Here is an 18,154-nt window from a genome sequence, read left to right as displayed (position 1 = left end):
TCCAGCCACTGGCTCGGGGTGCAGCCACTGGCTCGGGGTCCAGCCACTGGGCTCGGGGTGAGCCACTGGGCTCGGGTCCAGCCACTGGGCTCGGGGTAGAGCCACTGGGCTCGGGTGCAGCCACTGGGCTCGGGGTGCAGCCACTGGGCTCGGGGTAGCAGCCACTGGGCTCGGGGCCCCCGGGGTAGAGCCACTGGGCTCGGGGTAGAGCCACTGGGCTCGGGGGTAGAGCCACGGGCTCGGGGCAAAGCCACTGGGCTCAGGGTGCAGCCACTGGGCTCGGGGTGCAGCCACTGGGCTCAGGGTGCAGCCACTGGGCTCGGGGTAGAGCCACTGGGCTCGGGGTGCAGCCACTGGGCTCGGGGTAGAGCCACTGGGCTCGGGGTAGAGCCACTGGGCTCGGGGTGCAGCCACTGGGCTCGGGGTAGAGCCACTGGGCTCGGGGTGCAGCCACTGGGCTCGGGGTAGAGCCACTGGGCTCGGGTGGGGTCGCAGCCACGGGCTCGGGGTAGAGCCACTGGGCTCGGGGTGCAGCCACTGGGCTCGGGGTGCAGCCACTGGGCTCGGGGTGCAGCCACTGGGCTCGGGGTGTAGCCACTGGGCTCGGGGTGCAGCCACTGGGCTCGAGGTAGAGCCACTGGCTCGGGGTCCAGCCACTGGGCTCGGGGTAGAGCCACTGGGCTCGGGGTGCAGCCACTGGGCTCGGGGTGCAGCCACTGGGCTCGGGGTGCAGCCACTGGGCTCTGCACATAGTGCCCACATCACACAGAACATTAAAATGATATTTACTTCAGGATAAAGGTGTGCTAAAATTACTATTTTTACTGTTTCTACTGTTTCATCTCTTTCACTCTCAAGTAAAATTGTTTTCTCCTTCCTTCCTTCCTTCCTTCCTTCCTTCCTTCCTTCGTTCCTTCCTTCCTCCTTCTTCCTTCCTTCCTTCCTTCCTTCCTTCCTTCCTTCCTTCCTTCCTTCCTTCTTTCCTTCCCTCTTTCCTTCCTTCCTTCCCTCCTTCCTTTCTTCCTTTCTTTTTTGAGAGCCCTGGTCCCGCCGCTGATCTGTGCACCGGCAGCTCTGCCCACCACGCTAGGTGCCAGCAGTCAAGCAGCAGGTGCAGGGGAAGAGGCCACCACATCTCAGTGTCACAGTGAAAACAGTTCCACCTTGTGGACCTCAGAAAGGGGCTCAGGACCCCCCGATTCCCCAAACCACCGGTTTACAATGTGGTGGTGACTCATTCGCAGCTGGGATCATTTTCCCCAAGAATATGAAAAATAGCCTGCATACACAAATTTAAATTTTCTGTTTTGTTGTGAAAACCATCTTGAAGAACATGGTTAGATCAGAACAAAGGTAGTGGACACACATTTTTCGATTTCAAAACTTTCTGCAGGTCTAGAGTCGGCGAGACAGTGTGGCCCCGGCCGGACAGACATGCTGAGAGTCCAGAGCATGTGACCATTTATAGCAAACTGAGCTGTGACAAAGGGGTCAAGGTGATTTCGTGGGAAAAGAACAGTCTTTTCAACAGATAATGCTGGGATGACTGAATGCCCACATGCCAGAGGATGACATTGGGCCCCTACCTCAAACCATGCACAGAAGTCCACTTGAACTATGAAAATTTAATTAAGAAGTAAACCTAAATGCAAGGACTAAAACTATAACACTCTTAGAAAAAAAACGTGTGACTAAGTCCTTGTGGTCTGGGTGAGTCGGTAGTTTCTGAGCTGTGACACCCCACAGGTTCAAGTGATAAGACAGACTGAGGAGCTGTCAGAAATGTGTGCTTCAAAAAACACCATCAAGAAAGTCCAAGGCAACCCACATACTGGGAGAAAATATTTGCAAACTATATATCTTATAAGGTACTCATATTCAAATATATAAGGACCATTACAACTCAAGAGTAAAAAGACAATCCAATTAAAAAACAGGCAATATATTTAAATAGACATTTCTCCAAAGAAGATAAATGAATGTCTAGAAAATGCAGGATGCCCGGCCGGTGTGGCTCAGTGGATGGAGCATGTCCCATGGACTGAGAGGTCCCGGTTCGATTCCCCGTCAGGGCACATGCCCGGGTTGGGGGCTCGATCCCCAGTAGGAGGCAGCTGATTGATGTTTCTCTCTCACATGGATGTTTCTCTCTCTCTCCCTTCCTCTCTCTCTAAAAAATCAATGAAAGCATATATTTTTTAATGCAGTAAAAGAAGCACAACATCATTCTTCATTAAAGAAATGCAATTCCGTGTCTGCAGCTCTTTCTGAATCTGTCCAGGAGGTCTCCTGGCCTTTATGGGAAGGCCCTAGAAAAAAAATACAATTCAAAACCATCATAACAGACTACTTCACACCCAGGAATGATTTTTAAAATCATAAGTAACAAGTATTAGCAACGATGTAGAAACATTAGAACCTTCCTACATTTTTACGGGAATACAAATGGTCCGGCCACTTTGGAAAACTGTTTAGAAGTTTCTCAAAATATTGAACACAGGGTTCCCATGTGATCCAGTCATCATCCTCCTAGGTATATGCCCAAGAAAAATGAGAACACATTTTTACCCCAAAACTTGTGCCTAAACATAGCTGCATTATTCATAACAGGTAAGAAGCAGAAAGAGCCCAAATGTTCATCAGCTGATGAATGGCTAAGTAAATGTGGTACATTCATATGAAGGAATATTATTTAGCAACAGAAAGGAATAAAATACTGAAACATGCTACGTGAACCTCAAAAGTGGTGTGCTGAATGAAACAACACTCCAGATATAGGGTGTCCCCAAAAAAGGTAGACAGGGTGTCTGTAGATTCTACTACATCTTGGAAATAAAATGTGTTTTAATAAACACTGGATTTATAATTATTCAAAGTTGTGTATACATTTTCGGGACAGCCTATATTACACAATTTCATTTACATGAAATGTTAGAATAGACAAATCTGTGAAGACAGAAAGCAGATTGCCTAGGACAGAGCAGTGGGGGACAGCGGGCCATGGGGAGTAAAGGGGTTTCTTTGGGGAATGACAAGAATGTTCTAGAATGAATCACGGAGCTGCTTGCACAACTTGGTAAGTATGTCTAAGTTTCAGCTCCTAAAGCTGCTAAATGTCAACATGTCTGGGCGAATAGCAACCTCATTCACATGGAAAGAAATAGACTCACCACCTTCCTTTCAACAATTTTCTGTAACTAGAGTCCACGAATATTTGATTTTCTTTACATCTGCACTGAGATTAGTCACCAGAACCAGAATCTGGGTACGCGGTCGCTGCAACCCCAGTTGAGTGATCTATGATGCACTCAGGAAAAGGAAACACAGGGGGCTCGGGAGGAATCCGCTCTAGGCCATGTGACTTCGGGGAAAGCAAGCCCCTGTCTGAAGCCATCAGGGTGTCATCCTGGGAGATGACGAGTTCACCACCAAACATCCTGGCAGGACCACAGGTGTCACAGTAAGAGTCACATCCTCAGCTTGAACGAGAAGGGAAGACCGTTCTAATAGAAAGGACCCGCACACTGTTCCTTCGGGGACTGGGCTGAGCCGCAGCAGGGCGACGGCCACCAGTGAGCCCCAGACAGCCGTGTCTGCCTCCTGGTACCCTCTGTAGCTACATCCAGGGAGAGGAAGAAAGGAAGGGAGGGGGAGGGGACCCAGGAATACCTTCATGTCTGTGTGTGGGCAGCTGGACAGTTAGCAGAGGAGGGCCAGGCCCGGAAGGTCACCAGGGCGGAAAGCCCAGGTGCCTCGCAAGGGTCCCCCCCACCGGTGACCCTCCCCTCCCCCCGCATATCGCTGCTCACGCGGTTTGGACCCCCTCACCTTTCGTGCGCTCTTCATGTGATTTGACCCCCTGACCCTGTCCTCCCTGAAGAGGACATCTAGGCCCCAGGTGTGTTTCAGCTCCAGGCCCGGAACAGCAGCAGAAGTACACACGCGATGGCATGGCTGCCTCCTGACCAGCCACACTGACCAATGACCCCCTGCCCTGGCGCCCACCCACCAGTGGAGCCCACGACCGTGAACAAGTGCACCTGGAAAGGTGATGAGCACCGCTGAGGTCCTTCCCCAAGACCCCCCACCAAACTCTCAGCCTCTAAACCCCTCAACACAAAGGACCCAGGGCCCACGCTCCCTCCGGGGAGCACGCCCCGCTGCTCCCTTCCCCCATCTACCCCACAGGCTGCATCTCCTAAACTCTAAGGGTCCCCACAAGACTTGCAACCAGGGGAGCAGTGGACAGGGGCACCGGTCCCAGGCTCACCCCCTGACCCTGTCTCCAAGACCCCCTTCTCTGACATTTCAGTGAGCCAGAGCAGCCCGCCCAGGGCTCCCGTAGCTGCTTCTACGCCGAGCCCCCCTGGGCTCTGTCCCCAGCGATCATGAGCGGCCCACCGAGTGCGGTTTTGCTGCGGCCAGTAGAGTCGGCTCTGCTGCACACCGCCCCTGGGCTGAGCCCTTCCTTCAAGACCAGAACCGAGGTCTCGTCTGGCCCGTGGCCCACCTGACGCTGTGAAATCCGCCCGGGGAAGCCTAATCCGAGGTCTGGACAGAGCCCCGTGCCCCCGCCGCCAGCAGCGTCTGCCCACAGCTGGCAAAGCCCGGGCACCCTCAGCCCAGGTGGGGAGGGCACCGCAGGCAGGAGCTTGCGGGTGAGCCAGCCCCTCGCCCCTGAGCGGCTGCTCTGTCCACAACCCAGAGGACGGCAAAGAAGGCCGGGGGTGACCGTGTTCTAGGACATTCTCTAAAGCTCGAATTCCAGTCTGAACGGGCGCTCCCATGCGTGGATATGGACGATAATATTGTTCATGCCGAACCCTGGGACCCTCGCGCCGCCCGCGCGTGGGGTTGCAGCCCCTCCCCGCGCGCCCACGGCAGCTCACGCCCTGCTCAGGGGCTGGTCTCGGCCGCGGTTTCGTTTCCTGAGGCTCCACTTTGAAGGGCAACCACATCCTCTGTGCTCAGCATATAGCGCGGCCGGGCCAGGGCTGAGAACAGATTTCACCGACGGGCTGGGCTCTGCCGCCGCGATGAGCCCCTGCGTGCCCCTGGCGTCCTCTCTGGCCGCGGCCGCCCTTCTCCTGCTGGTTCCCGAAGGTAAGGCCGGTTCTCGGTTCTCGTCCCCGGCGCCCTCGGGCAGCCTGGCGTGAGCCAGCTTCCAGCGGCTGGCTGCGTGTGCCGGCAGACCCCTCCTGCACCTTCGCCGTCCTTCTGGGACCACACACGTGTCTTTATTTTAGAAGGAGAAACATCCTTCTTTCTTCTTTACGATTTCTTTCATTTTTTTATCCTCACCTGAGGACATTTTCACATTTATCTTCAGGTAGAGTGGGAGGGAGAGAGGGGGGAAGAGAGAGAGAGACACATCAAGTGGCTGCCACCCACACGACCCCAACCAGGGCCGGGGACAAACTGCAACCGAGGTACGTGACCTTCGTGGGAACCGAACCCGGGTCTCTCTGGACCCCAGGCTGACGCTCTAACTGCTGAGCCAAACCAGCTGGGGCTCATCTTTACAATTTCTTCACCAAAGATCAGGGAACCACCCATGCGTGTTGCTGCCAATTTGTAAGACCACCAAAAAGGACATTGTGGGAACAAATAACCCAAAGCTCCAAGGTTGGGGACAGAAGCAGTACCTCTCAGGGAGGGAGGACAGGGCCGCCGCCTTCCGTGCGACAGGAAACGCAGGTGCCGTTAATAACAGGAACGCGCCTGACCGACACCTGTGACAGGTCAGGGGTGATTAGAACTTTTCCACCGCCTCTCTAGGCTGCCCTGCGGAGAGTTAGGACACTGGGCCTGTGCCCGCATCAAGGCTCCGGAGCGCTGCAGTGCTCCGCAGTGAGCTGATTCTTGGCGGTACCAAGTACTGACCGATATGCCTGGTTTCACCGGAGTCCCAGGCGCATCGGCAGAAACGCCGGGAAGCCCATGGTATTCTCACAGGGAGGGTAGCGGCCCCGGGGGGGGCTCTAGATCTTCTCCGAAACCCTCCTCGGAAGTGAGGGCTGCCCCAGGGCTGGCTGCGCTGCGTGGGCGAGTGTGGAGCTGAGCGGGTTTTCCCCGGGGTCAGCTCTGGGGGCGGGAGTGGAGCCGGGGTAACGATACAACACCCTGTCTTGCCAGAAATTCCCAAGGAGGCTCTCTGGTCCACCTTGCACCTAAAAATGAGAAGACATTTGAAAAATCCAAGGTTGCAGGTCACTCGGGACAAAAGCGTGGGCACAGCCTTGTGGGATGATGCTCAGGCGTGTCAGGGTCTCCACACAGCGAAAGCAGAGCAGGTCAACCCCAATCCTCTCTTTTCTCCCAAGGAGGCAGCCAGACCTGCCTGCTCTGCTCCGCTCGGCCCCCCGCAGTCAGGGAGAGCGGTGTGGGCGCAGCGAGGCTCGGACCCCGCAAAGCAAGGCTCGGTGACGTGCACCCAAGCCTCCCACACCCAGCAGAACACTCCAGGGGCTTTCAAACAACACTGACATCCCAGCCGCAGCAATTCCAGTTCATTTAGATTCTGGGTGGGGACCAAGAATTGCTAGACTTTCCAACCTGTTCTAAAGCCTATCCCTGCCCTTCAAGGAGTGGGTGGTGGTGGGAGCCATGGACTTTTTCCAAGGTGGTGTGTGTGTTCACCAAACAAGGGACTCTGCGAAACAGTGTTCTCGTGAGTTGATTTCTGTAGCCGGAAGGTCCGGGGATGCACCTTGGGAGTCTATCTTTACGGGACACACCCAGGGAAAACTGTGACAGAGGTGAAGTTCTCTTGGTGTCTCCTTTGACTTCTACAGACTAGCATTGCCCCTTCCCAACTCCCTTGTGGAAAGTGGAGCCCTCGTGGTCATCCTGTTCCCCTCCCCCTCACTCGTGTCGTTTGTACCTTATTGTGAATCTGGTGGCGAGTTTGGTTTAAGAGTGGAGTGCCAGGCACTGTGCCCCGGTGAAGGAACCATGACCTGAGCCAGCAGTCAGAAAGCTTTTAGAGGACTCCAAGAACTGCAGGTGCAGGAAGGGGGACAGCTGACCCGCAGGTGCAGGAAAGTGGGCAGCTGACCCGCAGGTGCAGGAAGGTGGGCAGCTGACCCGCAGGTGCAGGAAGGTGGGCAGCTGAGAGTATCTCATGAAGCCCAGGATCTTCGCAACCAACGTGGCTGGTTTGCCTGCGTCCAGGTCTCCTTGTTCTCTAATGAGGAAGCTGTACTCCTGGTCTATCATCAGGGAACTCTGACGAAGGCAGACTTTTCTCCAGTAGTGTCTTCTCCCTTCCTTTCCCCTATTTTGTTGGGAAAGAGCTGGAGACAGAAGGGAACCTCAGGAGCAGTTGGTACGATGCCCTCGGTTTATGAATGAGGAGAGTGCAGATTTCAATAAAAGGAAGTCTCACCATGGCCGAAGACCTCACAGGCAAGGTCACAGCTAAAGGGTGTGCTAATCTCCGTTCGTAAGCTGTGTGCTTCTGCAAGGACTTGGGGTGAGAAGGACAGTTCTCAGGCTTCTGAAAGGCTTTCTCCTTCCCGGATCAACACTCAGCCCGAAAGGGGGAGGAGTGGGAGGCGCTTGTCACCATCACCAGCGGCTCTCGTAGCAGCTGTTGCCTGGAGACCAATGCACAGCTGTCTGCCCTCCGCAAGCCCTGAGGCCAGATTCCCAGCCCGATGCCCTGGAACTGTCCATCATGGGGCTTCTGGGTCAAAGGGCAGGACCTCGGAGAGTCCACCAGGCAGGAGACTCAGGTCAGAAACCTGGACGTGTGCGTGGGGCCGGGAGCACGCCCTGGCCTGCGTGTCCTCTCCCAGCGGGAACAGCATGCGTGGTCTAGAAACAGCCTCTTGGCAGAGCGCCCTGGGGTGAGCACCCACAGGATTTGCCTTCTTCTCGTTAACAGGTCTCTGTGGAAGAATTATTGGAGGAAACCCAGTAGCTCCTCATTCCAGACCCTACATGGCGCTGCTGACGGGGGAGGGGCTGTGCGGCGGGGCTTTGATCGCCGATAGATGGGTGCTGACAGCCGCTCACTGTAAACTGTAAGTTCTGGGTTCACAGTGAAATTCTAATTTGGGTGAATGTTAATTTAAAAAGTCAATTCCACTAAAGGCTTGGGAGGCTCTTCATGTCTCTGGGAACTTGCTTTACCCCAAGCAGGAGATGAGTCCAGACTGGGCTCCAGGGAAGGAGCCGCCAAAGAACCGGCACCCACAACTCCATCCGTGGTCCTGCTGGGGGGTCCTGGGCCGGGTGGGAAAGCCTTTGCTTCTGGCCTCGATTCCTGACCTTCCTGACCGGGGAGAAGGAGCCGAGTCCCCAGGCCCCGGGGGGATGGGAGCACAGCTGTCAGTCCAGAAAGCTTGTTTCAAAGGCCTGTGTCCCCTCCGGGGGTCTCCCTCCACCTGCAGCATCTCTGCGGGATGTCACCCGCATACTTCGGGGGACTGCTCGTCTCCAGCCCTTGAGTCAGCCCCGAAACCTGGCCTGTCCCCTGTGATGGCCGCCCGCGCACTGGCGAAGGGAATCACACGTGCCATCTAAATCTAAACGCGTTAAATGCCGATACAGTTACACGTGTACTTCTCAGTCCCTCCCGCCCGTCCTCGGCAGCCACGTGTGGCCGATGACTCCGTGTGGCACAGTGCGGATCGACGGGACACTGCATCATGCATCTGCTCTGCTGGACGCCCTGCTGTGACGTCTCCCGTGACACTGACGTCAGCTCACGCAAAGGAACCGCGCAGTGCTCGGCCAGTGTGGTCCACGCTCGCTTGTGCGTGATACAAGCCTAGCCATTCATACGTCGGGGACTATTTTCATTGTATTGCTCAGAAATGAACCTTGAGCACAGAGTAAGAGAATTGATTGGGCTCCTCCTTCAGACAGCCATGCCCCATGTACACACACTCAGTGTCACGCAAACAGGGTCCTTCCCTGGACAACCTATTTCTGAAAGTTTTGCCATTAAAGGTGAGTTTGTTGCTGTCCTACAGAGATGCCTTCAGGGAGTCACTCTGCAAGGATCAAGCGGCTTTGCTTCTGTCCCTAGCCTAGAGACCTTTGTTCCGTAGACACCTGCAGCTTGACTCTGTCACGGCGAGAGGGGGTGTGCACTGAGTCCCCAGCAGGGTTCTCAAGACGTGGCTAAGCCCCCATGGAATTCTTATTACTTGTCTCCGATAAACCCGGGTTAGCTTGTTATAAATATGCGGGTGATGGCAGCGGTGAGAGTGACGATGACAGATTCACAAACATCTTGTTATTCTTCAAAGTGCATCTTTGTTTTCTGAGCTGTGAACAAGTATTTCCAGGACAAGCATGTTTGTGAAGGGGACGATGGAACATTTCAGCGTGCCATCTGCCCAGCTCCTGGTGGAGAGAGTCAACCCACTCACGGTGCCGTGCCTGTTTGCAGGAACAAAACGTCCCGGGTCATCCTTGGGGCTCACTCAAGAACCAAGCACGAGCCAGAAAAGCAGATCATGTTGGTGAAGGGACAGTTCCCCTACCCATGCTATGACAAGAACACACATGAGGGCGACCTGAAGCTTCTAAAGGTGCATACCTTCTTATTGTATTTTGATAGATGTAAAATCCATAGGCTCTCCTACAGACAGTCTGGCCACCTGCATGGTAAGCATCCTTGGTGCCCCCATAGCGACAGACTATAGCTACATCAGGGGGCCTGGGGGTTACAAGAACACAAATGCGTTCATTATCTCATTCTGTTAACTCTGTGCGTGTCTCCCAACAGCTGGGGAAGAGAGCAACAATAAATAAAAACGTGGCTATCCTTCGTCTCCCTAGAAGGGGCAGTGATGTAAAACCAGGAACCAAGTGTCGAGTTGCGGGATGGGGGTTGTTTCACAACACGTTGTCATCTGCACCTGATACTCTGAGAGAAGTCAATGTCACCATCATAGACAGAAGAACCTGCAATGACCAAAATCACTACAACTTTGATCCTGTGATTGGACTGAATATGATTTGTGCTGGAGACCTCAAAGGTGGAAAAGACTCATGCAACGTAAGTACACAATGACCCCGCATTCTGGCTGTTGGGTTAAGCGGTGCAGAAATAGGAAACACAGTATCATGCTTCGTCTCCTGGTGGCTTTGGCTTCTGTGGAGTCCTTGTGCTCAGCTAAGGGGGTTGTTCAGCAAAAGTAACATGTTTGCTGCTAGTGCGTGGGTTGACCTAGGACAGCTTCCGGATTTTATATCAAAACCACTCAAGAAGGCCCTGGCCGGTTTGGCTCAATGGTTAGAGCGTGGGCCCATGGACTAAAGGGTCATAGATTCGATTCCCAGTCAAGGGCATATGCCAGGGTTGTAGGTTCAATCCCCAGCTCCGGTCAGCATTGTGTCGGAAGCAATTGATCAATGTGTCTCTCTCACATCAATGTTACGTTCCCTCTCTCTCCCTTCCTCCCTTCCACTCTATTAAGAATCAATGGAAAAATAGCCTCGGGTGAGGAGTAACAACAACAAAATCCACCCAAGAAGCAATGTGTTTTTTTCTCATTCTTTGTATTAACATAGGTCCATCTACATTTAAAAGTATGTAACCCTCAGGAGAGCCCCAGTCGGGGTTCCTCCAGGGCCTTCTGGGCCCTTTCCCCCAGCTCTCGGCACACCCCAAACTTTCCTCAGCCGTGGAACCCGGCAAGTCTAGAATGTCTGTCACTCCCCCCTGACTGAGGATCTCGGCAAGACCCCAGAGCTCCCGAGATCCAAGTCCGGTCCCCAGGAAACTGCTTCCAAGCATGACCCTCACAGAGCATGGGTGGCCTCCGTACCAGCGTCCCGGAGACGAGATGGGACAGGGCCCCATGTGAGACAAGGAGAAGAAACACGTTACAGATGTTTAAGCTCCGAGTGCTGGCTTGTCGCTTCCCACCTTGTCCAAAGACCCTGCGGAGCCTCCTCTGGAGGGGAGCACGCTGCGTGTGTGACCCAGAGGTCTCTCCCTTCCCCAGCAGGATCTGAATGGCTTGCCTTCGGGACAAGGCTAGGCAGATCCCAGGAAAAGATGGCATTCGTCTCCAGAACCCTTGCACTTCCTCGCGTTGCCCTCCTCACCCCACCCCTGCCCCGTTGTCCACACTCTCAGAACCCACACGAACATCCTGAGGCCGTGGCAGCATCCGAAGACGCCTGCCACCTGCCACCCTCTGCCGTCCAAGCTGAGCAGTCCTCTGCCTGTTCTCCCAATGGCTGGTGATGAATTAACCACCAGGGCTCAGTCTGGGATTTCCAGGCCCATGTTCAGCAGGAGAAATATGTCTGTGTGGGGAGGACCCTGCTTCTCACTTCACACCCCATCGGCCAACTCTTGCCGGGAAAGGGGCAGGCCCGGTGCCCGCACACTGCTGGGCCTCGGAGCCTGGCGGGGCCGGGCTCTGCCCACAGACAGGCGTGGCCCTCCATCCTGCACCACCGGCCCAGACTAGACCTGGAATAGGTTAAAACAGGTGGATTCTGGAATTCCCCAGGAGAGCACAAGGTCACAGGCTGGGAGGCACAGTCAGGAGGAATAAAACGGTGGCACGCAGCTCCCTGGAGCCTCTCTGCTGTGCGGTCCCTGAGCTCTGACGGAATTGTTATCAGAGAATTGCATGAACGGCCTTTCTCTGTTGTAGGGGGAGTGGGGTTCTTGGGGTACTGCTGGAATAAGCATTTTCAGAGGCCCCCACAGGAGGATGAGATGTGGTTGAAAGCTTTATTTTCATGGGATTAGATCCCTGGGTTTGCCAAGTCCCATTTCCCTCAATCCCCTCCTGGAGGAGGTGCGGCTGGGGGTTCAGCAGAGCCAGTGTCAGAGTTTCTGTTCCCGGGGGGAATCGGGTTCAGCACAGCATCAGGGTAGTTGCAGCCCATCAGACCATCGTGTAGAGTCCACAAGGCTACGGGCGAATGCAGGGGAGCCCAGAGAACACGCCCTCTGCAATGAGAGTCCCAGGAGTCCCCAAGACACAGAGAGTGAACCCCTTTGTTCAGGGGATTAAATCTCTCAAATCTTCCTGTGCTTGCAGTGGCCACGCCTAGTCTGGCCAACGGCCTGTTCCCAGGTGTGACTGACAGGCGAGGACCTTCCTGTGTCACCCAGACTCTACTGGGCGTGCGTCTGCTCTCCCCAGGTCCAGTCCCGTCCCCCGTGTCTGTGGGGAAGAGACAGTGTCTCCCCGGGGACTGTCCACTGTGGCTTCCTGGCCAGCTGCACACCTGGCAGTGACATCTGGCCCCCCCTGCTCCTTTCCAGTCATTCGTAACTAGGTTAGTTACAGCTATCAGAATCACTGGTTTCGGGACCTTCCCTCCAGTATCAGATGCGACTTAGGGAGAAGTTTTTGTCCGTTGGAGAGGGTGAAAGGAAAAGTCGCTTTCGTCTTTGTTTCCTTGAGAAGGTAGTGATCTTCCGGAGAAACTAGAGAGCAGGGTTTCTGCGCGGTGCCTCCCAGTCCCGTCGGCACGTGATGGTTTTCCCCGTGAGTGGTTCAGCATTTTGAGAAAATGACAAATGGAAGGTTTTGTTTTTTAAAGCCGAGAACTGGTTTCAGAATTACAGCTAACATAAACAACAATAACAGTTTCATTTTCACTGGTCTGTAAGTAAATTAAGTAAGCCAGTTTAAAATGTTAACATAGTCTCCACATTTTGTTGTTTAGTTTTTATCCTCACCTGAGGACATTTTTCCAGTTTTTGTTCAGATACAGTGGGAGGGAGAGAGAGAGAGAGACATCGACGTGAAAGGGACACATCGAGTGGCTGCCTCCCACATGACCCAACCAGGGCCGGGGACAAACCGCAATCGAGGTACGGGCCCTTGACCGGAGTCGAACCTGCAACTCATTGGTCCACGGGCCGGCGCTCTAACCGCTGGGCCAAACCAGCCAGGGCTGTTGATTTTTTAAGCTCTAATTTTCAATTCAGCGAAGGTTGGTCTTCACTCCACACTGAGTGGAATTCCTTCTGCTCTGCAATGGTCACAAGAAGCGCTAACCCCACCCCTTGTCTTCCCCCAGGGGGACTCTGGAGGCCCCCTGATATGTGACGGCACCTTCAGAGGAATTACGTCCTTCGGCAAAGCGGGAAGATGTGGGGACCCCAGAGCACCTGGCGTGTATGTGCTGCTCTCACAGAAATACCTCGACTGGATCATCCAGACCATGCAGGGGGCAGTTTAGATCTCTGTATTTCATGTCATTTGCTGTCACTTCTTCATCGTTCATAAATAAAATCAATTCTCATGACTGTGCCCAGTTCTGTCCGATGACGTCTGTGGGCAGATCTCCACCAGCAACGTGAGGCAGAGTAGCAGAGTGACCCAGTAAGGAGCACAGGGAGAGACTGGGGACCAGTGTCGCCCCTGCGTCAGGTGCCCCTCCCTGTCTCAGTGGGACCCAGCAGGTGGCACCCGGTCGGCCGGTCTCATAGCGAATGCTGTGAGGGGCCCCGCAGCTCCACCGGAAACAGGCCACCAGCCTGGAGCACTGACTGCAGGGACACGTTTGCCTTTCCGAGCCCACGTTCCACAGTGGCACCTGCCGTGCGGGCGTGTGCTACACCTGGGTGCGTGGGAGGACGGCAGCTGGAAATGCCTTCGCGCACATTCCAAAGGCCGGTGAGAAATAGAAATGAGAATTCTGGGGACACAGACGGAGCCCTGGGCCAGCCAAGGGGAGCTGGCGACAGAAAGCCCGCCTCCTTGCTCAGCGGTGTGCACTGCAGCCTGGGTTCTCCAGCCGAGTCCTGGTCCTCCTCGTCCCTGGGCCTCGGCGGGGCCAGGGAGCAGGGTGTCACAGTGGCCGCCATCCCGCAGTGGGGAGTGAGTGTGAACTGTGGCCGGGCAGTGTCCTTGAGCAGACGCCCAGCTGTTTCGTCAGCACATCGAGCGTCGTGGATCCTCGGTCACTGGCCCGGCAGCTGCTTCGAGGTGTGATGGTGTGAAGAGAGTCCTTGGGTTTCCGTCGGTTCTGTCGGGAAGAGGAGTTTTATGTGCATGTGGACATGTGGACGAACACACACACACACACACACACACACACACACACCAATGTACACCTGAACCAAGAACATACAGCAACACCGAGACAGCCTCTTAAAGCAAGAAAGGGACAACTGGCCGAGATGCCAGTATTGGCTTCCACCCACGTGCCCACTAGACTTACCCGGCTCCTTAAAAGTACCGATGCCCAGGCCCCACTGCCGGACATTTTATGGAACTGGCATTCCGTGGGGCCAGGACGTAGTATTCCTCGCAGGCTCCCCAGTGGCTCTGCGTGCAGCCCGGGTGGGAGCCCCGGAAAGTGAGTCCTGGCGCTAATGTCTAAACGAGGCCCCGAGAGGGCCCCTCGGGTGGTACCTTGCACCCGCTCTCATCCAGCGCCTGGTAGGGTTTCCGCCGCAGCAGGAGGACGGGCTGCCCCTTTTGACAGTGTCACAGACTCCGTAGTCCATGCACAAGGCAGTTATGTGGCACCCTGGGCGTTGCTGGTGGAGGTGTAAATTGGTTCGACTCAGGAAGATTGGCAGTGCCCATTAAAACTGAACGTGCACAAATCCCAGGACCTAACTACTACTCAGTGGTGGGTATACACCCAGCAGAAACGCGTCCTTCTTTTCACCAAAGGTGTGTCTAGAATGTGTACGGGAGCTTTATTCTTAGAAGTCAAAACTGAAAACAGCCCTGGCTGGTTTGGCTCAGCGGTTAGAGCATCGGCCTGCGGTCCAGAGAGACCCGGGTTCGGTTCCCGCTAAGGGCACGTACTTGGGTTGCAATTTGTCCCTGGCCCTGGTTGGGTCGTGCGGGTGGCAGCCACTCGATGTGTCCCTTTCACATCGATGTTTCTCTCTCTCTTCCTCTCTCTCCCTCCCGCTATATCTGAATCAAAAAATGGAAAAATGTCCTTGGGTGAGGATAAAAAAAAAAAAAAAAAACTGAAAACAACTCAAATACCCACCCACAATACAATGGATAAACAACTGGTGTACCTTCATGTGAAGGAACATTACATAGCAAATAAAAAGAACAAACTGCGGTTACATGCAGCAATGTGAATTCATCTTACAAACTTAATGGTGAGTAAAAGAAGCCCAACAGGAAAATAGTATTTTCTGTGTGATTCCATTTATCTGAAGGTCGGCATAAGGCACAACTAACCCACGATGACAGAGGTCAGAATAATAAAAGGGTGTGGACTGGGAGGAGGGGGAGAGGAGCAGGAGGGGACAAAGAGGAGGGGAGAGGAGGGGAAGAGGGGGAGAAAGCAGGAGGGGGAAGGGGAGGGGAAGGAGGAAAAGGGGGGAGGAGGAACAGAGGGAGGGATGAAGGGGAGGAGGTAAACAGAGAGCGGAATGAAGGGTCAAAGACAACACCTGGGACACGCAGGGGGAGGAAGCAGAGCACAGAACCTGAGCAAGAAGATCAGAACAGGCATTGCCCTCAGGCCAAGCACCTCATCTAGTTCGATCCCCACAACTGCCCCACGCAGAAGACAGGCCCAAACCGTTCCTGTCACTGAGAAATGAGGAAGCTGGAGCTCAGGAAGTGGCTGGCAGCAACGCCGCACACAGGCTGTGCCATTATCCCCAGCGGCAGAGAGCACGCAGTTCTGGTCTGGACTCAAAGCTGGGGGCAGCACTCAGCCCCGGTGGTCTGTGGGAGTGATACCATTGTAATTAGCTAGTTATTAATAATAGGAAAGGAGCAACAGGGAGACCAGACATTATAGGCATGTCATTCAGGCAGCTTCGCCAGGAAGCTATAATCTCACACACCCCAGGGAACCACTGGCCCATTCCCTGCAGATCACTGGGGGAAGGGGTCCAACTAAGGGGAGATGGGTAAATGCACAGTGAGTAGTGGTGACCTAGGGAAGGTACTTGTCAATCAAACCTGGGAACAGAAATCATTGCTTAGGCCCTGGCTGGTTTGGCTCAGCAGTTAGAGCGTCGGCCTGCGGTCCAGAGAGACCAGGGTTCGGTTCCCACTAAGGGCATGTACCTCGGTTGCAGTTTGTCCCCGGCCCTGATTGGGTCGTGCGGGTGGCGGCCACTCGATGTGTCCTTTTCACATCGATGTTTCTCTCTCCTCTCTCTCTCCCTCCCTCCCACTCTATCTGAACAAAAATATCAAAAAATGTCCTTGGGTGAGAATAAGAAAAAAAAAGAAAAGAAATAAATCATTGATTAGAAGAGGTGGGGCCAGTGCAAGCCCCTGAATATTTGGGGGATACATAATCCCCTAAATGAAGGAGCTCTCTCTCTCTCTCTTTCTCTCGGTGTTCTTGGCTCGTTCCTGCTTTGTCGCGTTTGCCCGTGTTTCTTCCACGTGCAGCTGGAAATGCTGACTCAGCTGTCCTGACGCGGGATTGGTCGGCGCCCTAACAGGAAACGGAACTGCACACTGGCTCTGATTCTAGCCCTACTGAAGCCATGGCTACGTGTCTTCCTTGGTCCAACAAAGGGAAATGGGACCTTGGAAATTCAGGGGTGTCATTCCACAGAAATACAGCTTTCTACACACCTCATCCTCCCACAAGTCTCAGAAAATTCCTTTTCTTGGGATATCCCAAGAAGCCCCCTCCCATGAGCGACGGGTGGGGATGTGGCCCGCTCCCCACTAACAACAAGGAAAAGGAAAGACCGCCGGTGTCCACTGTCCTGAGCTGAGGACCAGGAAGCCACCTGGGTGGGGTCACAAATCCCTTCCCAGAACAAGGGCTCCTCTCAAACCAACCGCCGTTGGGGCTGGCCCGCTGCACCTGTGCTGTGGTGAGCCCCGTCGGGCGGACCCCAGCAGCAAGGCAAGGTGCTAAGGTGTCGTCAGTCTCCCCTCACACTGGCTTCCTGTGGCTGCCATGCCAACTCGCCACAGACCACCCGGCTTCAGACACCAGAAATGTATTCTCTCTCAGCGCTGGGACCAGAAGTCCAAAACCAAGAAGTCAGCAGGCTGGCTCCCTAGGGAGGCTCCAGACCCCAACCCTGATGGCCGTCCTTAATCTGTGTCTACCTCCCTCCAGTCTCTGCCTCTGTGGCCGCAGGGCCTCCTCTCCTGTGTGTCTCCTAGAAGGACACTTGTCATTGGATCTCAAGCCCATCTGGATAATCAGGATGATCTCATCTCGAGACCCTGGACTTCACTACATGAGCAAAGACACTTTTTCCAAAGAGGGCCACATTCGCAGGTTCTGGGGATTTGATCTGGCTATATTTGGGGGACCGTTTTTAGCCCACCACACCCCTTCGGCCCCATTTGTCAAGAGTTCTGGCTTCTCTGATCCACCAATACCCAGGAACTGTGTTCTTCTCCATCTCTCTTCTCCTTTTTTTTTTTTTTTTTTTAATCCTCACCCGAGGACATTTTTCCATTTTTTGTACAGATAGAGTGGGAGGGAGAGAGAGGAAGAGAGAGAGAGAGAGAAACATCGATGTGAAAGGGACACATCGAGTGGCTGCCACCCACACGACCAACCAGGGCCGGGGACAAACTGCAACCGAGGTACGTGCCCTTAGTGGGAACCGAACCCGGGTCTCTCCGGACCGCAGGCTGACGCTCTAACCGCTGAGCCAAACCGGCCAGGGCTCCATCTCTCTTCTTACTCTCCCCCAAGATCCATCCCCTTGGGACCCAGGTTCATGAAACTAGCCAAATAAACTGCTGCAGCTTCATGAGAAAGGACCCGGAAAGCTTCCCCACTAATCATACGCGAGTGTCATTTATGGGCTTCTGGGGACAAGGCCCTCTCTCTGGCATCTGTCGATGGTTCTCAGAGCTCCTTCTCGGAACAACAGTTCTCTATGAGATTAATAGGGATTAAACAGCCAAAGACTGTTCAATATTTGCATTAATTTGGGAGCTCCGGGTTAAGAAAATTAAACAGGATTCAAGACTGCTATATGCACTGTAAATACTTGGGACAAGAGGCTAGAATGGCAGTATTTCTGAAACTTATTTCACCAGAGTCCATTTGACTTGAGTATGTCAAGCAACTAGTGTTCCTCAGAAGATACTCCATGTACACTACTCCACGCCTGGAGGGCACAGGTATACACTACTCCACGCCTGGGGGGCCCAGATGTACACTACTCCACACCTGGAGGGCACAGATGTACACTACTCCACACCTGGAGGGCACAGGTATACACTACTCCACACCG

The 18,154-nt window shown here is 54.3% G+C and overlaps 1 protein-coding gene and 1 non-coding gene across 2 annotated transcripts; both read left to right on the top strand.

Moving 5' to 3' along the window:
* The first annotated feature begins 2,249 nt into the window (after positions 1–2,249).
* On the top strand, positions 2,250–2,312 carry LOC118643010. The gene has a single exon (XR_004961906.1). It is a non-coding gene; the product is annotated as a U7 small nuclear RNA (small nuclear RNA).
* Positions 2,313–5,022: 2,710 nt separating this feature from the next.
* Positions 5,023–13,237, top strand: GZMA (granzyme A). The gene is made up of 5 exons (XM_036279632.1): positions 5,023–5,103; positions 7,889–8,027; positions 9,404–9,545; positions 9,743–10,015; positions 13,015–13,237. Exons 1-5 carry the CDS (start codon positions 5,037–5,039, stop codon positions 13,174–13,176), a joined length of 783 nt encoding a protein of 260 aa, XP_036135525.1. The 5' UTR covers positions 5,023–5,036; the 3' UTR covers positions 13,177–13,237.
* The last annotated feature ends 4,917 nt before the right edge of the window (positions 13,238–18,154 follow it).

Source organism: Molossus molossus, unplaced genomic scaffold, assembly GCF_014108415.1.
Source record: "Molossus molossus isolate mMolMol1 unplaced genomic scaffold, mMolMol1.p scaffold_m16_p_3, whole genome shotgun sequence".
NCBI classification, from domain to species: Eukaryota; Metazoa; Chordata; class Mammalia; order Chiroptera; family Molossidae; genus Molossus; species Molossus molossus.
The sequence above is the reverse complement of the archived record's forward strand: the minus strand, read 5'-3'. Positions and strand labels throughout refer to the sequence as shown.